This window comes from Elgaria multicarinata, chromosome 1 (genome assembly GCF_023053635.1).
Source record: "Elgaria multicarinata webbii isolate HBS135686 ecotype San Diego chromosome 1, rElgMul1.1.pri, whole genome shotgun sequence".
NCBI classification, from domain to species: domain Eukaryota; kingdom Metazoa; phylum Chordata; class Lepidosauria; order Squamata; family Anguidae; genus Elgaria; species Elgaria multicarinata.
Window position 1 is genome coordinate 177,522,825 of NC_086171.1, and position 18,229 is coordinate 177,541,053.

The 18,229-nt window shown below is 38.7% G+C and overlaps 2 protein-coding genes across 12 annotated transcripts in view; one reads left to right on the forward strand and one right to left on the reverse strand.

Annotated features, from left to right (window-relative positions):
• The window catches only part of TNNT2 (troponin T2, cardiac type), a 311,842-nt gene that overhangs the window by 275,788 nt on the left and 17,825 nt on the right, over positions 1-18,229 (reverse strand). The gene's annotated exons all lie outside the window — the stretch shown is intronic.
• The window catches only part of PPP1R12B (protein phosphatase 1 regulatory subunit 12B), a 139,691-nt gene that overhangs the window by 64,449 nt on the left and 57,013 nt on the right, over positions 1-18,229 (forward strand). For all 11 annotated transcript variants that reach the window (XM_063143914.1, XM_063143923.1, XM_063143972.1 and 8 more), the window contains 5 exons: positions 3,958-4,048; positions 4,721-4,918; positions 7,184-7,367; positions 7,812-7,924; positions 8,476-8,517. In XM_063143914.1, coding sequence (XP_062999984.1) covers positions 3,958-4,048; positions 4,721-4,918; positions 7,184-7,367; positions 7,812-7,924; positions 8,476-8,517 — 628 coding nt within the window. The remainder of the gene's footprint in view (positions 1-3,957; positions 4,049-4,720; positions 4,919-7,183; positions 7,368-7,811; positions 7,925-8,475; positions 8,518-18,229) is intronic.

Below are 18,229 nucleotides of genomic sequence, written 5' to 3' on the forward strand. Positions count from 1 at the left end.
AATACCTTACTGACTTCTTAGATGATAATGATGATAAAATATATTCAGTAATGAATGTATATGCCATGTCTTCAACAGGAAGCACTCCCATGATGGGTTGCAATAAAAAAAACCAGAATTTTTAAAAATGTATGTAATATGCAGTTGGTATGGGTTGTGTTGTTGCACTCTAAGCTAGCATACATGCTTTTGAATTTGAGAGAGAATGTTCTCAAGTCTTGCATATATCCACTCATCCAGTACTACTATAATGCAGCCTGGCTAATTGGATCTGAGCCATTTATTGCCTTCAGAAGTGCTAAACAAGAGTTGGGCAAAAGTACCACTACTAGTGTCAGGATTTTGCTGTTGCAGTTTATGTCATCCACGCTGCTCCTTCTAGTCCCTGGTCTGTTTTGTGAAGACCAGCACTGCCCCTCTGTAGTTTGTGCACGCCAGTTGCGCCTGACACTCTGAAAATCCTCTAAGTGCCATTAGTCTGTATTACAGAAAACAGCGACCAAAATTATCATGGGCCTAGAGCAACTCCCCTATGAGGAAAGTTTACAGTGTTTGGGTCTCTTTAGCTTAGATAAAAGGCGAGTAAGTGATATATACTGTACAATTTATGCATGTTGTGGATAGCCTGTGTCCTAATGCAGAATCTGCATCGTTTAATGAAGCTGATTTGTGAAGAATTCCAGACAGATGAAACAAAGTACTTTTTCATATATTGCATAGTTGAACTATGGAATTTGCTGCCTCAAGATGTACTGATTGCCACCTTCTTGGATGGCTTTAAAGGGGGGTTAGATAGATTCATGGTGGCTATTGTCCTGATGGATATATATTTCCTCCTTTATCAGAAGCAGTATGCCACTCAATATCGGTTGCTGAGGATACGAGTGCTATTGCAATCATGTTATACTTGTGGGTTTCTCACAGGCAGCCGGTTGGCCAATGTGTGAACAGAATGCTGGATTATAGAGGCCTTTGACTTGATCCAGCAGGGTTCTTCTTATGTTGTTGCTGCATCATTTGTGTAATGCTTCAGGCCTAATATTCTTTCTTAAATGTAATTGTTTATTGTCGTCATCTGAATTTTATGTAGCTGCAGAGTAGTTTTACTTCTGTTTAGGCCTTCATTAACACCAACTTTGTCTGGAATGTATACTTGGTAGATGTTCCCAGTATACAAAACCATTTGTTTTCCAGGCTGCTTTGAGTCACCATTGTGAAGTACCTAAATCTTACAGGTGCTTAACAAATAATAGGACTCATTCATAACTGAACTCAGTTGATGCAGAGAAAAAAAAGGCAGTGGATGCCTCCAAAATTGGATATGGCCACAGTGCTATTGTGGGTAGGAAGAGATTTCAAATCTTAAGCTTGTGTCATACAATGTCGCAACATATTATGGAGATTAAGTCTTTAATCAGACATTCCTTTAGCTTCAAGATGTTTACTCAGCTTTAATTACTTGTTGTTAATGTTCTGATCTATACTCCTTTATTAACCCCTCCCAAGTTATATAGGAAGGGTTAAAAAAATGTAGTCATTGGAGGGGCACTCACCTACTAGCCCCTCCTATATGTGCTTATGGAATCCAGACCACAGCATGTCCAACAAAGAGCAGATGCACTCCAGAAATGTGGGTGCAGATCAAATATATTTAGATTCCTTAGGCAAGTGAGGTAAAAGTTGTGCTGTAAAGGTAACACACACACACACACAAATAATCCAAGAACTGTAGCCCATTTCACCTAAGAGAAACCAGATATAGCACTTACACCTAGGCTGGGTCATCTGAAAGAAAACTCTGTTAGGTCAACTCTGTATTACCAGCACTATGTGTCTAGTTATGGTAATAACTATGGTTATTGTGGTTGTCCCTGATCATTGGGGCAGGGGGATCTTGATTAACACAGTTGGCTACAACTGAAACAGAATAAAATCTTTCCTTTGCTTTCTTAACCTGTTAAGGGAGAATCAGTAGGCCAGTAGTATTATGGTGAGTAGACCCACGGTTCTCTGTTAGGTGCAGACAAGCAATGGCTCTTGAGGTTTGAGTTAAGAAGCAGGAGCGAGGACTTAAGCAAAGGGGGTTCAGATGCAGAGATTCAAGCACATGGGCTTGCTTATTTTTTATCTCTTTGCAATTCAAGATACACAGGAGTAGGATCTAAGGATGGCAAACATCAGAATGTCATTGTGGCGTTAACTTTGAGAATAATAGATTTGGCTTGATTTCCGGTTGTGATTTGCTCTAATATACCCCGCACGTATAAGGGTTTGTGTTTTTTTTTATAGTGACCATTTGATGCATTTCTGATTCAAATACATTTTAAATCCAAATACATGTTTGATCTAATTCTCTTGTAAAATGCAAATACAAAATAAATCTGAATAATTAGAAGATACATGAGAATTTATATGCAATCACGAATAGTATTCATCAGAATGTCCAAAAAATCTATGGCTGTACTACTGGGCCATTTCAGAAGACGAGGGAGCTAAGCACAGATAGAAGAAGATGCTATTATAAATACCAATCTGAAGAAGGTTCCTATGGATGTAATTGTTGAGTATTCAGATAAGTTCCATACTAGAATTTCTTAATAAGCTTTTTCCATTCATGACTTGTAACAACATCATAACCCACGTATGAAACACATCTTGAAACAAAAGGTGTTCAAGATGAACACGTTATGGTTTAATTTGTTTTTAACTGTGTATATTTACTGTTTTATACTGTATGTTTTTATCTGTACGCTGCCCTGAGATCTTAGTGATATAGGGCAGGATATAAATATTTTAAATAAATAAATAAATAAATAAATAATACTTTTCAGGACTGCCAGAACTATTTGTAAGAATATTTGCAGATGATCTGTTAAAACCAGCCGTTTTAAGGAATTTACAGTACACATAGTCCCTTAAATTTCTTAGTGTCTGCAGTTTTAGTGTCTACAGTTTTAGAGTGTTTCAGCATTTTTGGATAATATTTTTCCCTATTTCTCATCTAAAGTACTTGTAGGATCTGACACTTTTCCTGTTGTGTCTGCTTGCCAGATGTAGAAATACTGTCAGTTAAACTATGTTCAGTGATTTAATCCTAATTTATGCTTAAATATATATTTAAGGTGACAGATAAATGTGAACTGATTAATTCAGAGAGAAGGACCTTGTATATCCCTTTTATGTGTAGCTAGAAATGTTATTCTTTACTCACATGAATAGTGTTTTGTCTTCTCTTGCTTAAAAGATGCATCTGTCCAGTGGATGGAATTTGGAAGCTCTAGTCAGTACTGCTTGTGTTGTCTTCCTAAAGCTTGTGGGCAGCTTGCAAGCCAATGGCAAATTGCTGTCCCTCTCTCATGCTTGCAAGATAACACCAATGACTCAAATATTTCCTAGATTCCAAAAACTATAGTCCTAAAACGGTATTTTAGCAGGCTTGAAGCTTTTGTCAACTGATTTCTAAGTGCATTTTCAGCTTCAAACAGGTTAATGTACACCTGTATTAAGAGAGAGATTATTTTTGTCTGATCTGTCCCTTTCAAAAGAAGCAACTTGAAAGGCATTGAACCTCTGCTAAGTCACTTAATTATACCAGTGCTACCCTTGTAGGGGTAGAACTACATGTCGATTATTCCTCCTTAAAATTTTAGTATGCTCAGTAATTCCTTCCAGCTGTAGGTAGGAATTCAACACTTTCGTTCCTTTTTTGTTCTGTTTTCTGCATTAAAAGCAGACAAAGATACATAGTTATCAAAAGAGCTGACATAAAATGGTAGCCATCTTGAAATCACTCTAAGGCAATGTTACATGAGTTACTATATTAGTACTAAAGCTACCAGGTTTCCTCCCCATATGTGAGGAATAAAAGTTGGTGATCAAATATTTTTATTACTGAGCAAAAGCCATAAGCTTGTACTTGCCTGATTTTAAAATATATATTTTGTCTCTTTCATTTAGGTCATATCTGACTCCTGTACGGGATGAAGAAGCAGAGTCTCTAAGAAAGGCACGCTCCAGGCAAGCTCGCCAAACTCGCAGGTCTACTCAGGTGAGGAACAATAACCCTTGAAAACCTGTTGAAATGGTGGTTGTACCTTCTTTAACTCAAATTATTTCATCTGCCTTGTGGGGACATCTCTACTCATTTTTGGCTGAAGAAATTCGCACTTATTCTTGATCATTGAATGTCCATTTTGGATAAAGTATTACTTCGAAAGATGTCCACATTCAATCTCTGTAAATCTCCAGAAAAGGGGGGAGGAGGAATTAATTACATGTTGTTCATATGGGAGTTTAAATTATAGCTGTTAAGAACTAACTATAATAAATCATTTTTTCTTCATGGATAAATAAACAAGAAATGTGTGTCCTTGAGAAGCAAAATCTACATGGATATTGCACTATAATGTGCTTTGGAAGGAAAAACTGGAATCAGCTGTAAAATAACATCACCAAATATTGATTGCTGTGAATTTGTATTTAACACTTCTTTCTTCTTTTAAAGAAATTCTTTGTTTAAGCCTTACTAGCTGAATGATATATTAAAGCCATAATTGCTAACTTTAAGTTTACAGGGTCTGACCTTTACTTAAAAATTGGACATTGTCATGCTTGATTATTGTGGAAAGGGTAACCTAATCTGTGGTGGACCATGGATTTAGTGGAGGTGTAATGATAAGAAACACAGGTATAATAGATAGAGCTTTCTTCCATTTCTTAGGGTGTAACACTTACAGATCTTCAGGAGGCAGAGAGAACCTTCAGCCGATCTCGGACAGAGCGGCAGACTCAGGAACAGCCAAGTGAAAAATCAGAAAGAATTGAAGCAACTGAGGAGGACAGTGAAAGACAGGAAGACACTACAACAAGGGAACCCAGAGAGAGCCGTTCACGATGGAGTAGAAACGTGGATGAAGAGGTGAACAAAACCGTTTGTAGTAACAACTTCTTTCAACATTAGTTATAGCTTAAGAAGGTGTAGTTTTTTATGTTATGAATTTCCCACCTGTTGTCCTATGTTATTAGGAGAAATAGTATTGGATTCACTTTGGATCTACATGAACATCTTCATTTTTAGATAATGCTTTGATTCCCACTTCACTGTTTAGATGATTGCCCCAGTTGCAAAAACCTTTTAGGAAAACGAAGCCTAATGAGAGAACTGCAGTGCTGTTCAGAATGGATATATGTTCTTTTCAAATATTCTGAATGTAAATAGTCAGAGGAATCCTGAATTACCTGTGTTATCATTTCATTTAAAATCTGAAGGGCATGTGAGGATGTCAGACCTTGGTAAATGCCATTTAAATGCCTTCTGCACAGGGTATGAGGGATGGTAATTATGTAAGAACCTAAGAAGAGCTTTGCTGGATCAGACCAAAGTGTTCTTCAGCCACTGGTACTGAGAAAGAAAGGTTATGCCATAATAAATGTGTTAGAGAGCAATCCTATGGTCCTGGAAGAGCATCCCAGGGTCTGTATGATTCTTCAGAGTTCCTCCAAGGCTTTGGAGCCCCTGTGAGGCTGTAGACATTGCTTCAACCTCAGAAGGGGGAATCCGGAATCTGATTCTTGCTCCCCTTCACAGCCACCATGGGGAAAAATGTTCCTGGTTTCTTTACAAGGTCACAAAAGTGGCCTCAGAGGATTTCAGAGAGATCTTTAAGGGGGCGTTCTGTGAGGAGGAGAGTTCAAGATACAATGTTTCCTATGGCCTCTCCAGCTCCATCCCCCGCAGAGGCCCATCTAGAAGAAAAGGTGGGGAGAGAAGGAGGATGGAGAGGCAAAAATCGCCTCATTTGCTCCTCCTGCCCTGGACGACAGTAGCCTGGCAGGGCGTTGGATACACAGAAGTCTCTGAGATCAGAGGCTTCTATCTAACAAGGGCACAACCCATAGGAATGTGCCCTTAGTCTGTTACAGCAGAAATAACCAAGGGTCTTGTGCCACTTTAAAGACTATCATGGATACCCCTCTGGTGTTGAGGGGCATACTGCCTCTGACAATGGAGGTAATACATAGATATCCTGACTAATAGCCATTTATAACCTTATCCTCCATGAATTTGTCTAACCCTCCCTTTAAAACCATCCAGCTTGGCAGCCATCACTGCATCTTATGGTAAAAAATCCACAGTTTAAATATGCATTGTAGGCAGAAGTACTTCCTTTTATCTGTGTATGAAGAAGTACTTCCTTTTATCTGTCCTGAATCTCCCACAATTCAGACTCATTGGATGACACTAATTTCCCCTTTTCTGCTCTCTAATACCCCCTTTTTTTTAGGTACAGTGAATCGAACTGTACACACTATTCCATGTGTGGTTGTACCATATATTTGTATAAAACTATTTTATATTGTTTCTTAATGATCCCCAATATGGAACCTCACATTTTTCACAGTCGATGAACACACTCAGTCGATGTTTTTATTGAGCTATCCACCACAACCCCCAAGCTCCCCTTCCTGGTCAGTCACCTTCAGCTGTGTTCCCAACAGTGTATATGTGACATTAGGATGTTTTTGCCCCTAAATTTATTTAGATTTGGATCTAGATATTTGATTTTCATCTCTGTCCACACATCTGAGAAGATATTTCCTACTATCCATTCTTTGACCAGAGTCTTTCTCTTGGTTTTAACCACAAGGTAATTTTAATGGCCACTTTGGAGATGTGCATGGATTCTAGGCTTTTAAATGGTTTGAATCGTATTCAGACTGCAGTCCTAATGCTAGTTAGACATGGGTCAGATTGGGTTTGCTGAATTTTCTGCAGTCGAAATGCTCACAGGCATTTAGATTTTCACTGTGAGGTGATTGTAAAAACAAACAAACATGTTGCAGTGTGGGGAAATGGGATCACCCTGGGTCACAGATCTACATTTTCTCTCTAGCTTCCTCTCTCTCTGAAATCATTATTTTAAAGTGAGCTAGATTTTAGTCCGGTTTTCACATTTTCATTATTATAGCACGAGTAGCCTCTCACTACTAATCCATGTGCTGATTCTTGCCTTTTCCATTCTGATTAGGATGGATATAATAAACTTAATTTGTATATCTGGTTTACTATGTTGATGGAATAGGTTCGAGATGCACTGTCTCTAATTCCTTGCTAGTTGTAATTTATATGCTCTTGCTAACAATGATCTTACTAACCAAGATTATCCTCATGTTTGTCTTCTAGTCTGTTGGTCGTCGATTGAGGTGCTCAGCACATGAAGACAAACCCACAAGTCCCGTCTCTCCTTCATTAGCTCCTTACCTTTATTCAAGTTCTCAACTGCCCAGGACAAGTAGATGTGTATCTTCTGATGCAGTGAGCCCAGCAGACTTTCAAAGTACATCTACCAACGACATGGAGAAAAATGGTATTTACTGTTGTAAACAGACTATATTGTACAAATCTCTTGAGTCAGTGTCCCATTACAAGTAGCAGATTTATTACTTCATACCCCTGTCTCTCATGCAAGAGATACATTGCTTTATTGCAATATATTTGGAACATTGAATCTTGAAACTTCTAAGTGTGAATCAGTAAAGGAGTGAAAGAACATCCCTAGGAATCAGAGACCCTTCTGGAAAACTTATGGTAATCTCTGCTGAATTTTTCTTTGAGCTAATAACTCTACATCATATTTTAGAGTAAATCAACTACTTGGAAGTCCCACTGATTTGATCGTTTGGAATTAAAATGTTAAATATAGATCATTAGGTGTTTAGGGCTGAACAATATACAGCCATCTTGCTTCCATGGTTTTGATAAACTAATTCCCCTGGCTCTTTTTAGCTAAAGCTATATTTTTTTTATACAGAATATGGAGATCAGGATCTGGATGACAAAACTTCAAACAAGCAGTCAATTAGGGAGAGGCGACGACCGAAAGAGAGAAGAAGAGGCACAGGAATTTCTTTCTTTACACAGGAAGTAAGTAATGCTATTTCTGGAGACTGGGGATGAGGACTAAAGATTAAGGCCTGGTCTATTGGAACAAGAAAATTGCAGCTGCCAGTTGATAGGGTGTGTGGCATGACATAACCCTAAAGCGAAAACCAAACACCTTATTTGTGTAAAATTGAGAATAAAATCCCTATACTATTTATAATGTCTGAGAATTCAAAATTCATGAATAAATTTCAAAAATTCAACTATCACGCATAATGTACAACACCCATTAAAAAAATAGCATGATAGCAAACAGCACACTTAATTATATATCAATAACTAATCAGTTTACAAGAGCCTGGAAAGTATTTCAAAAACCACTTTTTCAAAAACCAGTCTGTTCCTTGCAGTGATTTAGGTTGCTTTGCTGGGACCAATTCTTAAATATATAATAGGATCCTTACAGGGATCTTCTGCAAAGTTCTTCCTCCAGTTAACTAAACTTTTCTTACTATCAGTATAATGGGGAACCAGAGTTTATTTGAAATCTTCATGGTATCATTTAATTTTGTATCTTTTTTTTTATTTCCTAGGATGAGGAAATGGATGGTACTGAAGAAGCAAAGGAGGATAGGGTAAGTAGAGGATCCAAAGTTTATACATTCACCTGTTTTTTCAAATGAACCTTTGGTTGTAGGATTGTTCTCAATTCACTTGCATTTTTGAATGCTGTATATTTGAGTGATTGTCACGCCAAATGCACCTTAGAATTTTTTTTCCTCTTCTGCCTGAATCAGGCTACATACCTAGAAATGACAATGCTCAATTAGAAATTCAGTAGCTTTCTTTATTGTTTATTGGACTGTAGCAGTCTGAACTTGGCATGTGATCAATGTGTTTCATTTTTTTTATTATTTAATGTAATGTTTTCTTGGACAACAGCTATAGAAAAGACTAGTTTACTGTACCCAGGTATTTGTATCAGAATATCATGTGTAACAAGCTTGGGATTTTTTGCCCAAATCATTCGTATCATGGTAACACCTTAACGGCAGCTAAAAGTTCCAGATGGACTTGTTCATTGCTTAGTTGTTAGATTTGAGTGGACAATTTACCTCTTGTTTATACCTTCAACTGTGAAAGATCTGGTCTGATTGACATTTAAAAGATTTAGCTTTTTTCACTTGTTATCAAGTAGATAATTCTACCTTTTCTTAGATCATGAAAATATCAAAGAGTAAACACAAATCTCACTTCAATTTTGATTAGGATTGTTATTATCTACTTTTGACATGTGTTGCGATGAAACAAAAAGAAATACTTTCAAAAAGAAAGCCACACATTTTGTCAAACATTCGCATTGTGGAATGCTGCTGCCTGCAGCCGTTTGTTTCCTTGGCTGCTGGCGCTTGGCATCACTTTCCCTTTTCCCTTGCCCTCACAGCTCTTGCTGTCTTTTGAATACACGGACCTTAATCCAATTGGCTGTGGTCCTAGGCATGATTTTGTTCATGAGCATCCATGATGGCATTGCATCAGACTTAGCATCATAACATCACTGGCAAGAGAGGTGGCAGATATTGCTATGAACAGCATAAAAATAATTGGATTTATAACAAATGCCAAACACAGAAGGGTATTTTTTTTTTCATGTGTGTGTGAGTGTAGACACTTACGAAAACACATGTGAAATCAGATAAGTGGTTTTTGCTCAGCCAAATATGACCTTGATACGATATTATATTTTACGGCATGAATTTTATTTATTTATTTTATTGACAATATTTATATACTGCTCCCCATTCAAAATTTCGGAGCGGTGTACAGGATAAAATAAAATAAAAACAGAATAAAACACTTTAAAATAGATTTTAAAAGAAGCAAAATGTACAGTGAGCTGTGGCTGGTCATTAAGGAAAGCCTTCCTGGAATAATGACTTTTTCAGGAGGCGCAAGGTTGGCGCCTGCCTGACCTCCAGAGCTAGGGAATTCCATAGGAGGGACATGATTTGAATGGTCAAGTCATATAGCAGAGTTGCCACTAGAGGGAGCATGTTCCGCAGCGGTCCAAGTCTGAAGTGACATCTAATGTTTTCATATGAAACCTACCTCTTAAGAGTATTTTGGGATCCTTAATTTAGACTGGAAAATGCTTCTTGTGAAACAAATCATAATAATTTAGCTTTTCATCTTTCAAATAAGTTTCCTGAAGTTGTTCAGTTTTACTACTAAGATAAAGAAGACAAAAATGGTAGACTAATTTGTGTTGGGTTTCATTCCCACCCCACTACCCATCCCCAGTAGTGGTAATATTTTTGCCATAGGCTGAGGTTGTGTTAACTTTACACGGAATTGTATATACTAGCAGAAACATACAAATAGAAGGCATTAGCACAAGCTACCTCGGTTTCTTTTGTGATACAAGTATTACATTGAGATTTTCATAAAATTTAATCAGTTAAAAGCTAGATTCACTAAAGATCATTTAAATCTGACAGCCCTAATTCCTAGAAATGTGGAAAATGTTCTTCATCTCAACTTAATTTCTACACAGTTTACATTTACTTCTTTAAAGGCAATGAATACATGATTTAGGGTGCAATCCCATGTGTTGTGCCCTTGTTAAACAGAAGCTTCTGAACAGAAGGCTTTCATGTGTCTAGTGCCCTGCCAGGCAATTTTTGCTGCTCTGTACTCCTGCTGTTTTGTTTTGTTTTCTCTAGATGGGCCTCTGAGCCTGTCTAAAGGAGGTGTTCTGGCAGGGGTGTGTCGGGCTGGAAGGACCATAGGAAATATCATGTCCTGGCTTCTCTTGTCCCCTGCCCACCCAGTGGAACACCCCTTTCTGACCTCTCCAACCCACTTTTGCGACCTGGGAAAGCAGCTGGTGCTGATCTTTCTGTGGCAGCTGCGAGGGGACAAGGGGAGGGACTTCTGAGGTCATAGCGCTGCTAACCTAAGCTATGAGGTTCTCGCAAGACAATAGGATCTGGAAGTAGCTCCCACTGAATTCATTGAGACTTCCTTCTGAGTAGCTATGTATAAGATTGCACTGTCAGGGAAGTAGATGCTTAGAATACTGTAGTAGTTAAATGAGTTTATTTGTTCCGGTATCATTTTAAGTGTGAATTGTAATTGTGCTAGAAATACATTCCCATGTAAAGATGGGTCCTAGAAGTACAAGTGATTGTGATAGCTTTTCATTGGGAATGAAGAGTGGATATGTTCTGAAGTGGGGGAGGGTGTTATAGTATTCTCATTCATGATGGTTGGTAATAATGTAGAATTCTAGGGCTATAAATGACTTTGAAATATCCTGTAGTAAATCCCTGCATGATCAATTCAATCCATCTAGACCTGAGCTGAACTGGGAGCTGAAAAAATGTCTCCCACTGCAAAATCCTCTTCACTCCTGCCCCCTCTATTTTGATGATGGAGAATTCCTGCAAAATGGAGTGGAAATATTTTTGATCCTTATTAGTGTATTATTTCAATTGCTAAAGATGTTCAAAATTAGATAATTTAAGCAGTAGTTCTGATATGAGGATAGGCAAAATTAAAAATGTAGGACTAAATGGTGAGTTAGAAATTTAAACAAAAACCAGAAGCATTTGGAGACCCTCTGGAGTTGAAATTCACCTGGCCTGCGACACTCAATCAGGATGCTGATCATAGAATCATAGAATAGCAGAGTTGGAAGGGGCCTACAAGGCCATCGAGTCCAACCCCCTGCTCAATGCAGGAATCCACCCTAAAGCATCCTTGACACATGGGATGCTTTAGGGTGGATTCCTGCATCAGCCGTTCTTTGACAAGTTTATGGTCTTCAGCATGTTAATGTTCGTGTAGTTCTTTTTAGGAGCCCAGTGAAATCACAATGCTAACTTTTCTGCAGTACTGATTTTGTTTGTATTAACACTTCCTTTGTGGTGAAAAGGTTGTACCTTTTGTTCGCTTTGCACATTTAACGGCCTGGCAGAACTAACTCTCCCCACCCAACCCTAGTTTTCTGCTCCTGCCAATCTATCATGATCCCTTCTTCTCATTTCTCTGCATTGCCATCAGAAAGTTCATTGCTCTATAAGAGCAATGTCTTTATTAGGTTTTAGTTTGCCTTGGAGAGCTTTTAGTTTTCTGGGATCATAACTACCTAATATGGTGAGGTATGCTCCAATTGGAGGCTGTTGCATGTTGCTTTGAGGCAGTGGAGCTTGCATGTAGGTGAGCTTCTAGCAGGCTAATGTAGAAGAAAGGCTGTTTATAGTAAGCAGTAACATATTATGCTTTTAATTATTTCTGTAAATAGCCTGGCTTGTGATGGACAATTCCTTTTTTGGGAATACAGAGCATTGCCTAGAAGTAACATTTTCCATTTTGTCTTGTTTTCTAGCACAGTATAACACTGGGAAAGCTTGCATCTTGGCATATGTCCATAGCAGTGTGGGAGGGAAGGCATTTTTTAGATAAGGCCCTCAATTATGAATAAACGTGGGGACATGCCTTTGAAATATTGGCTTCATAATCAAGAACCCTTTGGTAATCAAAGAGCACTTACAAGCAGAGTGCAGGTCTGTTTCGCTGTAGTACACACAGTTGGCAGGGTATCAGACTAATAAGAAGTGAGGGCATAAATGACAGAAAATTCTTTTAAGTTGTTGATTTATAGCAGTCCTGAACAGTATTTGTATATTTAAATGTACCATAGTTTTTTATCTCATAATTGGCCAGAATGCTAGGGATACTCTGAGTTAGAATTTTGGTACAGATTGTTTTCCAGCTTTATTTCATGTTGCTATACATGAATATATTTCATAGCTCAACAAAGCTTAAGCTGAATGGATTGGATCCAGGTTTAGTCATACTTAGAGGAGTCTCTTGAAATCAATGGCACTTACTTTAGTCATGATTTAAATTAAGATTTATTTCTGTGGGTCTACTCTGAGCATGAGGAAATCTGGAACCAAAGCCATGTGTGTAAAAAGAAAAAGAAAAGAAAAAAGATGTCTATCATGCTATTTTAACATCATCCTGATACTGAGCCTAAAATTGATAAATGTTTAAAGCCAAATATAAAGCAAAGTGACATCTGGCTAATTCTGTTTAAAGCATCTGTGTGGGTTCACAAGTATGACATGTAAAATAGGATTATGTTTGTGTTTATTGCTGTCTATGCATAAATTTATAAGCTAAAGTCATGAAAGGGTTCAATGACAGTAATCCTATCCTGGTTTTTTGATTGTTGGATATGGATGAAAGCCCAAACAAATGTGGGTGTGTGGCCAGGGGGCAGGACAGAAAGACAGTCCAGTTAATATTTCCAGAAATATTCTTGGAAGTCAGACTAACCTTCTCTACCTAAAACATTCAAGCCAATGTCTGACCCAGTTCTAATAACCTCTGTATCACTGTTTATGTTCTTGGGCAGTAGGCAATTCTGAGTACTTCAAAGCATTCAGTATTCACAAACCTATGGTGAAGACAGAATGGTCTGTCTTCTAGAAATGAGGGGTTTCAGACCATTCTGAGTATTTGCTTTTTTTATGTCTTCGGAAAATAAACTGCAATTATGTTTGAGGGGGAAATTGTTTATCCTTTTAAAAAAATTACTTTAAGGGGAATAATGAAATTATATATGACCTTCAGATGATATGCTTGTTTTTCTTTTCATTTGAAAAGGGGAAATCACAGGTTAAGAAACCTATGTTTTCTAAATGAGTATAGTATTTCAGAGGGGAATGTTGCTTTGCTCTGTAGAGTCATTCCTCAGACTGGTGTAGACATAAAGTTTAATCATAGCTTAGCACTAAACATGAGCCATATTCAGGCATTCAGACAATGTGGGAGAGCACAATGTGTGGCACACACACCAACTCCTGTGAGTCTGAAGGATCTTGAAGTCCCTACTGAAGATCTGAAGGCTGAATCTAAGCATGTGCAGCTGAACGTCCTTAGAAGCCTCTGCATGATCAGGGAGCACAGAATCTCCCTTCAGATCTTCAGCTCAACGGGTAAGGGTCAGGAATGGAACGGGGTGTGTGCTTGTGGGGACATTAGGGGGGGCACATGCACCCCCAGCCCTCTACACACATTGTACCTTCAGACATTGAGGCTGAATGCCTGAAGAGGGCTATGGTTTGTCTTAACCCTGGTTATGATCCTAAATATTCAGTAAACCTGTGGCTTAATTTGCTGAGCTAATTCCTTCCCCAGGAGATGCTAACAAGACCTGCTTGTTAACTTCCAAAGAAAAAGGTGTGGAAAATCCTTTAACTATGGTTTTCATCAATTTATTTTTTAATACCCTAATTAAAACTATTTAATTAGATTAACCCTAATTAAGAAAAAAACACTTCAAGCCATGGTTTTATGTTGTGGATTTTGTAATCTGTAAGACTAATATCCTGAGACTCCTATAGTGGTTCTGCATATGGCAGCTGATTTTTATGAAGAATATGAGTTTCATTACCAATCACTGAATTAACTTACATAGAATTTTGAGTCAACTTGATCAAGGATTATGTTTCCTGATAAGGAACCTTGCAAATAAACTATTAGTTCTTTTTTAAAAAACTAATCTGTGCTGACATACCCATTCTAGTTTTTTGTGAGGTGTCAACAGCCCAGAGAGAGGGGGAAAACCAACTTTCTTCAACTGTACCAGCTTCCCTGTTTTGCCTCCTGGAAGCAATTCTTACCATAAGCAGTTATTTACAAACCTGATGTGCAAGACACGGAATAATGGGCTCAAGTTACAGGAAGTCAGATTCCGGCTGGGCATCAGGAAAAACTTCCTGACTGTAAGAGCAGTACTGCAGATTCCAAATCACGCGAGGTACTGATTCCCCTCTATTCGGCCCTGGTTAGGCCTCATCTTGAGTATTGCGTCCAGTTCTAGACACCACACTTCAAGAAGGATGCAGACAAGCAGGAGTGTGTTCAGAGGATGGCAACAAGGATGATCAGGGGTCTGGAAACAAAGCCCTATGAAGAGAGACTGAAACAACTGGGCATATTTAGCCTGGAGAAAAGAAGATTGAGGAGAGACATGATAGCACTCTTCAAATACTTGAAAGGTTGTCACACAGAGGAGGGCCAGGATCTCTTCTCGATCATCCCAGAGTGCAGGACTCAGAATATTGGGCTCAAGTTACAGGAAGCTAGATTCCGACTGAACATCAAGAAAAACTTCCTGACTATTAGAGCAGTACGACAATGGAACCCGTTATCTAGAGAGGTCATGGGTTCTCCCACAGTAAAGACCTTGAAGAGGCAGCTGGTCAACCACCTGTCAGGTATGCTTTAAGGTGGATTCCTGCATTGAGCAGGGGGTTATTATTATTATTATTATTATTATTATTATTATTATTATTATTATTTATTTATATAGCACCATCAATGTACATGGTGCTGTACAGATAACACAGTAAATAGCAAGACCCTGCCGCATAGGCTTACAATCTAATAAGTTGTTGGACTTAATAAGGGTTGGACTCATTGGCCTTATAGGCTCCTTCCAACTCTACTATTCTGTGATTCTATGACAATGGAACCAATTACCTAGGGAGGTCATGGGTTCTCCCACAGTAGAGACCTTGAAGAGGCAGCCGGACAGCCATCTGTCAAGGATGCTTTAAGGTGGATTCCCGCATTCAACGGGAGGTTGGACTCAATGGCCTTATAGGCCCCTTCCAACTCTAGTATTCTGTGATAAGCTATTTTAAGGAATTTGAGCAAGCTTATTTCACTCTACTCTGAATTATTTAGGACATTTGACATGTATATGCTACAAATTCGTACATGAATATGGTAAAATTGCTTCCTATAATTGCGTTATTGAGAACTTTCTCAAATGCACATGATGTAAAAGTGAAAACTCAACTTGATCTCTCAGTTCAAAATGTACATTATTATTATTTTTATCAGATTTTTTTTAAAGTAAAAACTTCACAAAGCAATTTAAATAAAATGCAGAACCTCAACTTTTCCCAAGGAATCCAGAGTAGATGGAAATAATAGTTTACCAGTAGGTTGTAAATATCCACCCAACAGAGTTGAAAGAACCTTTTTTTGCTTCACTGCCCAATTTTTGTCAAGCAATGAATAACATTACAACTTGTTTGTATTACTGTTCAGGTGATCTGCAGAAGTTTGGCACATGTTTGCTCTTTGATTAGTCACATCCCTTCAAAGACTACATGATTATACTTTGTAATATTTTTAATGTGAACAAAGCCATATTCAGGAGTGGATAGGCACAGTTGGCATAGGGCAAATACACAGAGAATTGGGGGAGGTAGGGCTGCTTTTGAATACTATTTAAGGATTGCTGATTATCAAGTTACTGGTTTGGTTGCAGACATTAAGAAAAGCACAACTCCTTTTAGTAAGAGAAGCAGCTACAGTCAGCATGGTGGATGCTTTCTTTAAGAAGTGGAGGCAGCAGCATCATATACATGCTGGCTGGGGGATGATGGGAGTTGCAGTCCAACACAACTGGAGGGTACATGGTTAGGGAATGCTGTTCTGGGCAAGATAAATGGTAAGAGAGTAGCTTACCCGTAGAACAAAATACTGAAAGACAGGTCAGCTTGCCAGATGTCATAAACAGCCAAGAAAGTGAGGAGCTTTGGGAACAGAGCAAAAGGGAGGCAATATGGTTGGAAGTTATCTGATCTGAGAGTGATTGGGGTGCGGTGGGAAAAAACGAGGTTGGACAAGAGACAAAGAATAATAGGAAGACAGATGAGGAAAACGGGGGGGGGGAGAGAGAGGGAGAGAGGTTGGTGTAGGTTTCCTTGGGTTTGTTTTAAAGAGTCAGCTGTTTGGAGTTAACCACTTGTAATCGGTGGCAGACAGAGAGATAAAAAGAGAGCTCTGTGCCACAAACTTATTTCTTCCTGAAGGTGCAGTTGTGAAGCCTACTTGAGAGGCAAGAACCCTTTGTGTTATTTCAGTAAATTAGTAAGTTACCTATTTAGTGGTAACCTGCATGTACATTTAATTTGAAGAGTTAATTATTTCTATCAGATTTGGTTATTTTTAAGTCTCTGAGGTATGTTTCTAGATAACAAGTTCTGAAAGGATTAGGGTGGTCAAATGGCAAAGAGGACGGGCTCCCGTACCTTTACTAGGTGGGTACAGAAGGGAATTTCAGCCTGTCTAGCTTGCATGACAAGCTGCACCTGCTGAAATTGCCACTTCTACAAAGCTACTAAAAGTGCAGGAGCCCGGTGACCTTTTGCATATGGCTACCCTGGAAAGGATCTTTTAAAACTAGTAAGTCCATTAAGGACTTGAGTCATTGTCAGTAGGTGGAGGAAGGGTTGCCAGAAGCAAAGGAACCCCCCCCCCCCGTGGCAACACACTGAGACTTGAGAGAGGAGGAGTCAAGGTCCAGAAACAGCAGTAGGCATTTAAAGACCAGTGTAAGAGAAGCTAAGAAAAAGTTAATTAGGCTAGAGTTCAGGGGTGGAATCAGTAGCTACTGAATATACAGAAGAAAGCGCTGGAACTGGAGAAGGAGGAGTTGCTGCAGGAAAAAAATTGAGTAGGAAGAAGAAAGAGAGGGAGTGCCCCAGAGCTGCAGAGTGGGCAGACTGGAGAAGGTATGCAGAGTCTGCTGGTTGTACCACAGCCAAGAATAGAGGGTGGAAACTGGGAACAAGGATACAGTATCTTGGCTGGGAGTGGCAAAAGCTAATGAAATAATGTGTAGGTGCAAATGCTAGTACCTTGCATTGCAGCTTATTAGACTTGGCCCACTGAAAATGTTCCCTTTCACACAGCCAAATAGCAGATGGTCTGAGTAAAGAAATCCCCAGTTCGAATCTGAGTTCAGCCATGAACTCACTAATTGGCTATAGAGAAGCTACTTTTTCTTGGCTCCCATCTGTATTCTGGGGGTAATAATACTGTCCTATCTTGTAGAGTCATGGCATGGGTTGACACAATGCATGGAAAACACTTAAGATTGCTATGTGGGAGTGGGAAGACCCTCTGGTCTTCTGTTGCAGCAAAGCTTAGATTTGAAGTGTGTGAATTCCATGTCATATATGGAATTCTGCTATTTATTTATTTATTTATTGCATTTTTATACCACCCAATAGCCGAAGCTCTTTGGGCAGTTCACAAAAATTTAAACCTTTCAAAATATCAATATAAAAGCACAACCAGGATAAAATCAGCAGCAGTGCAGAAATACAAATTTTAAATACAAATTTTAAACAGCAAAGTTAAAATTAATTTATAGACTGTTAAAATACTGAGAGAATAAAAAGGCATCTGAAAGAATATAGTGTAGGTGCCAGGCGAACTTCCTTAGGGAGCTCATTCTACAGCCGGGGTGCC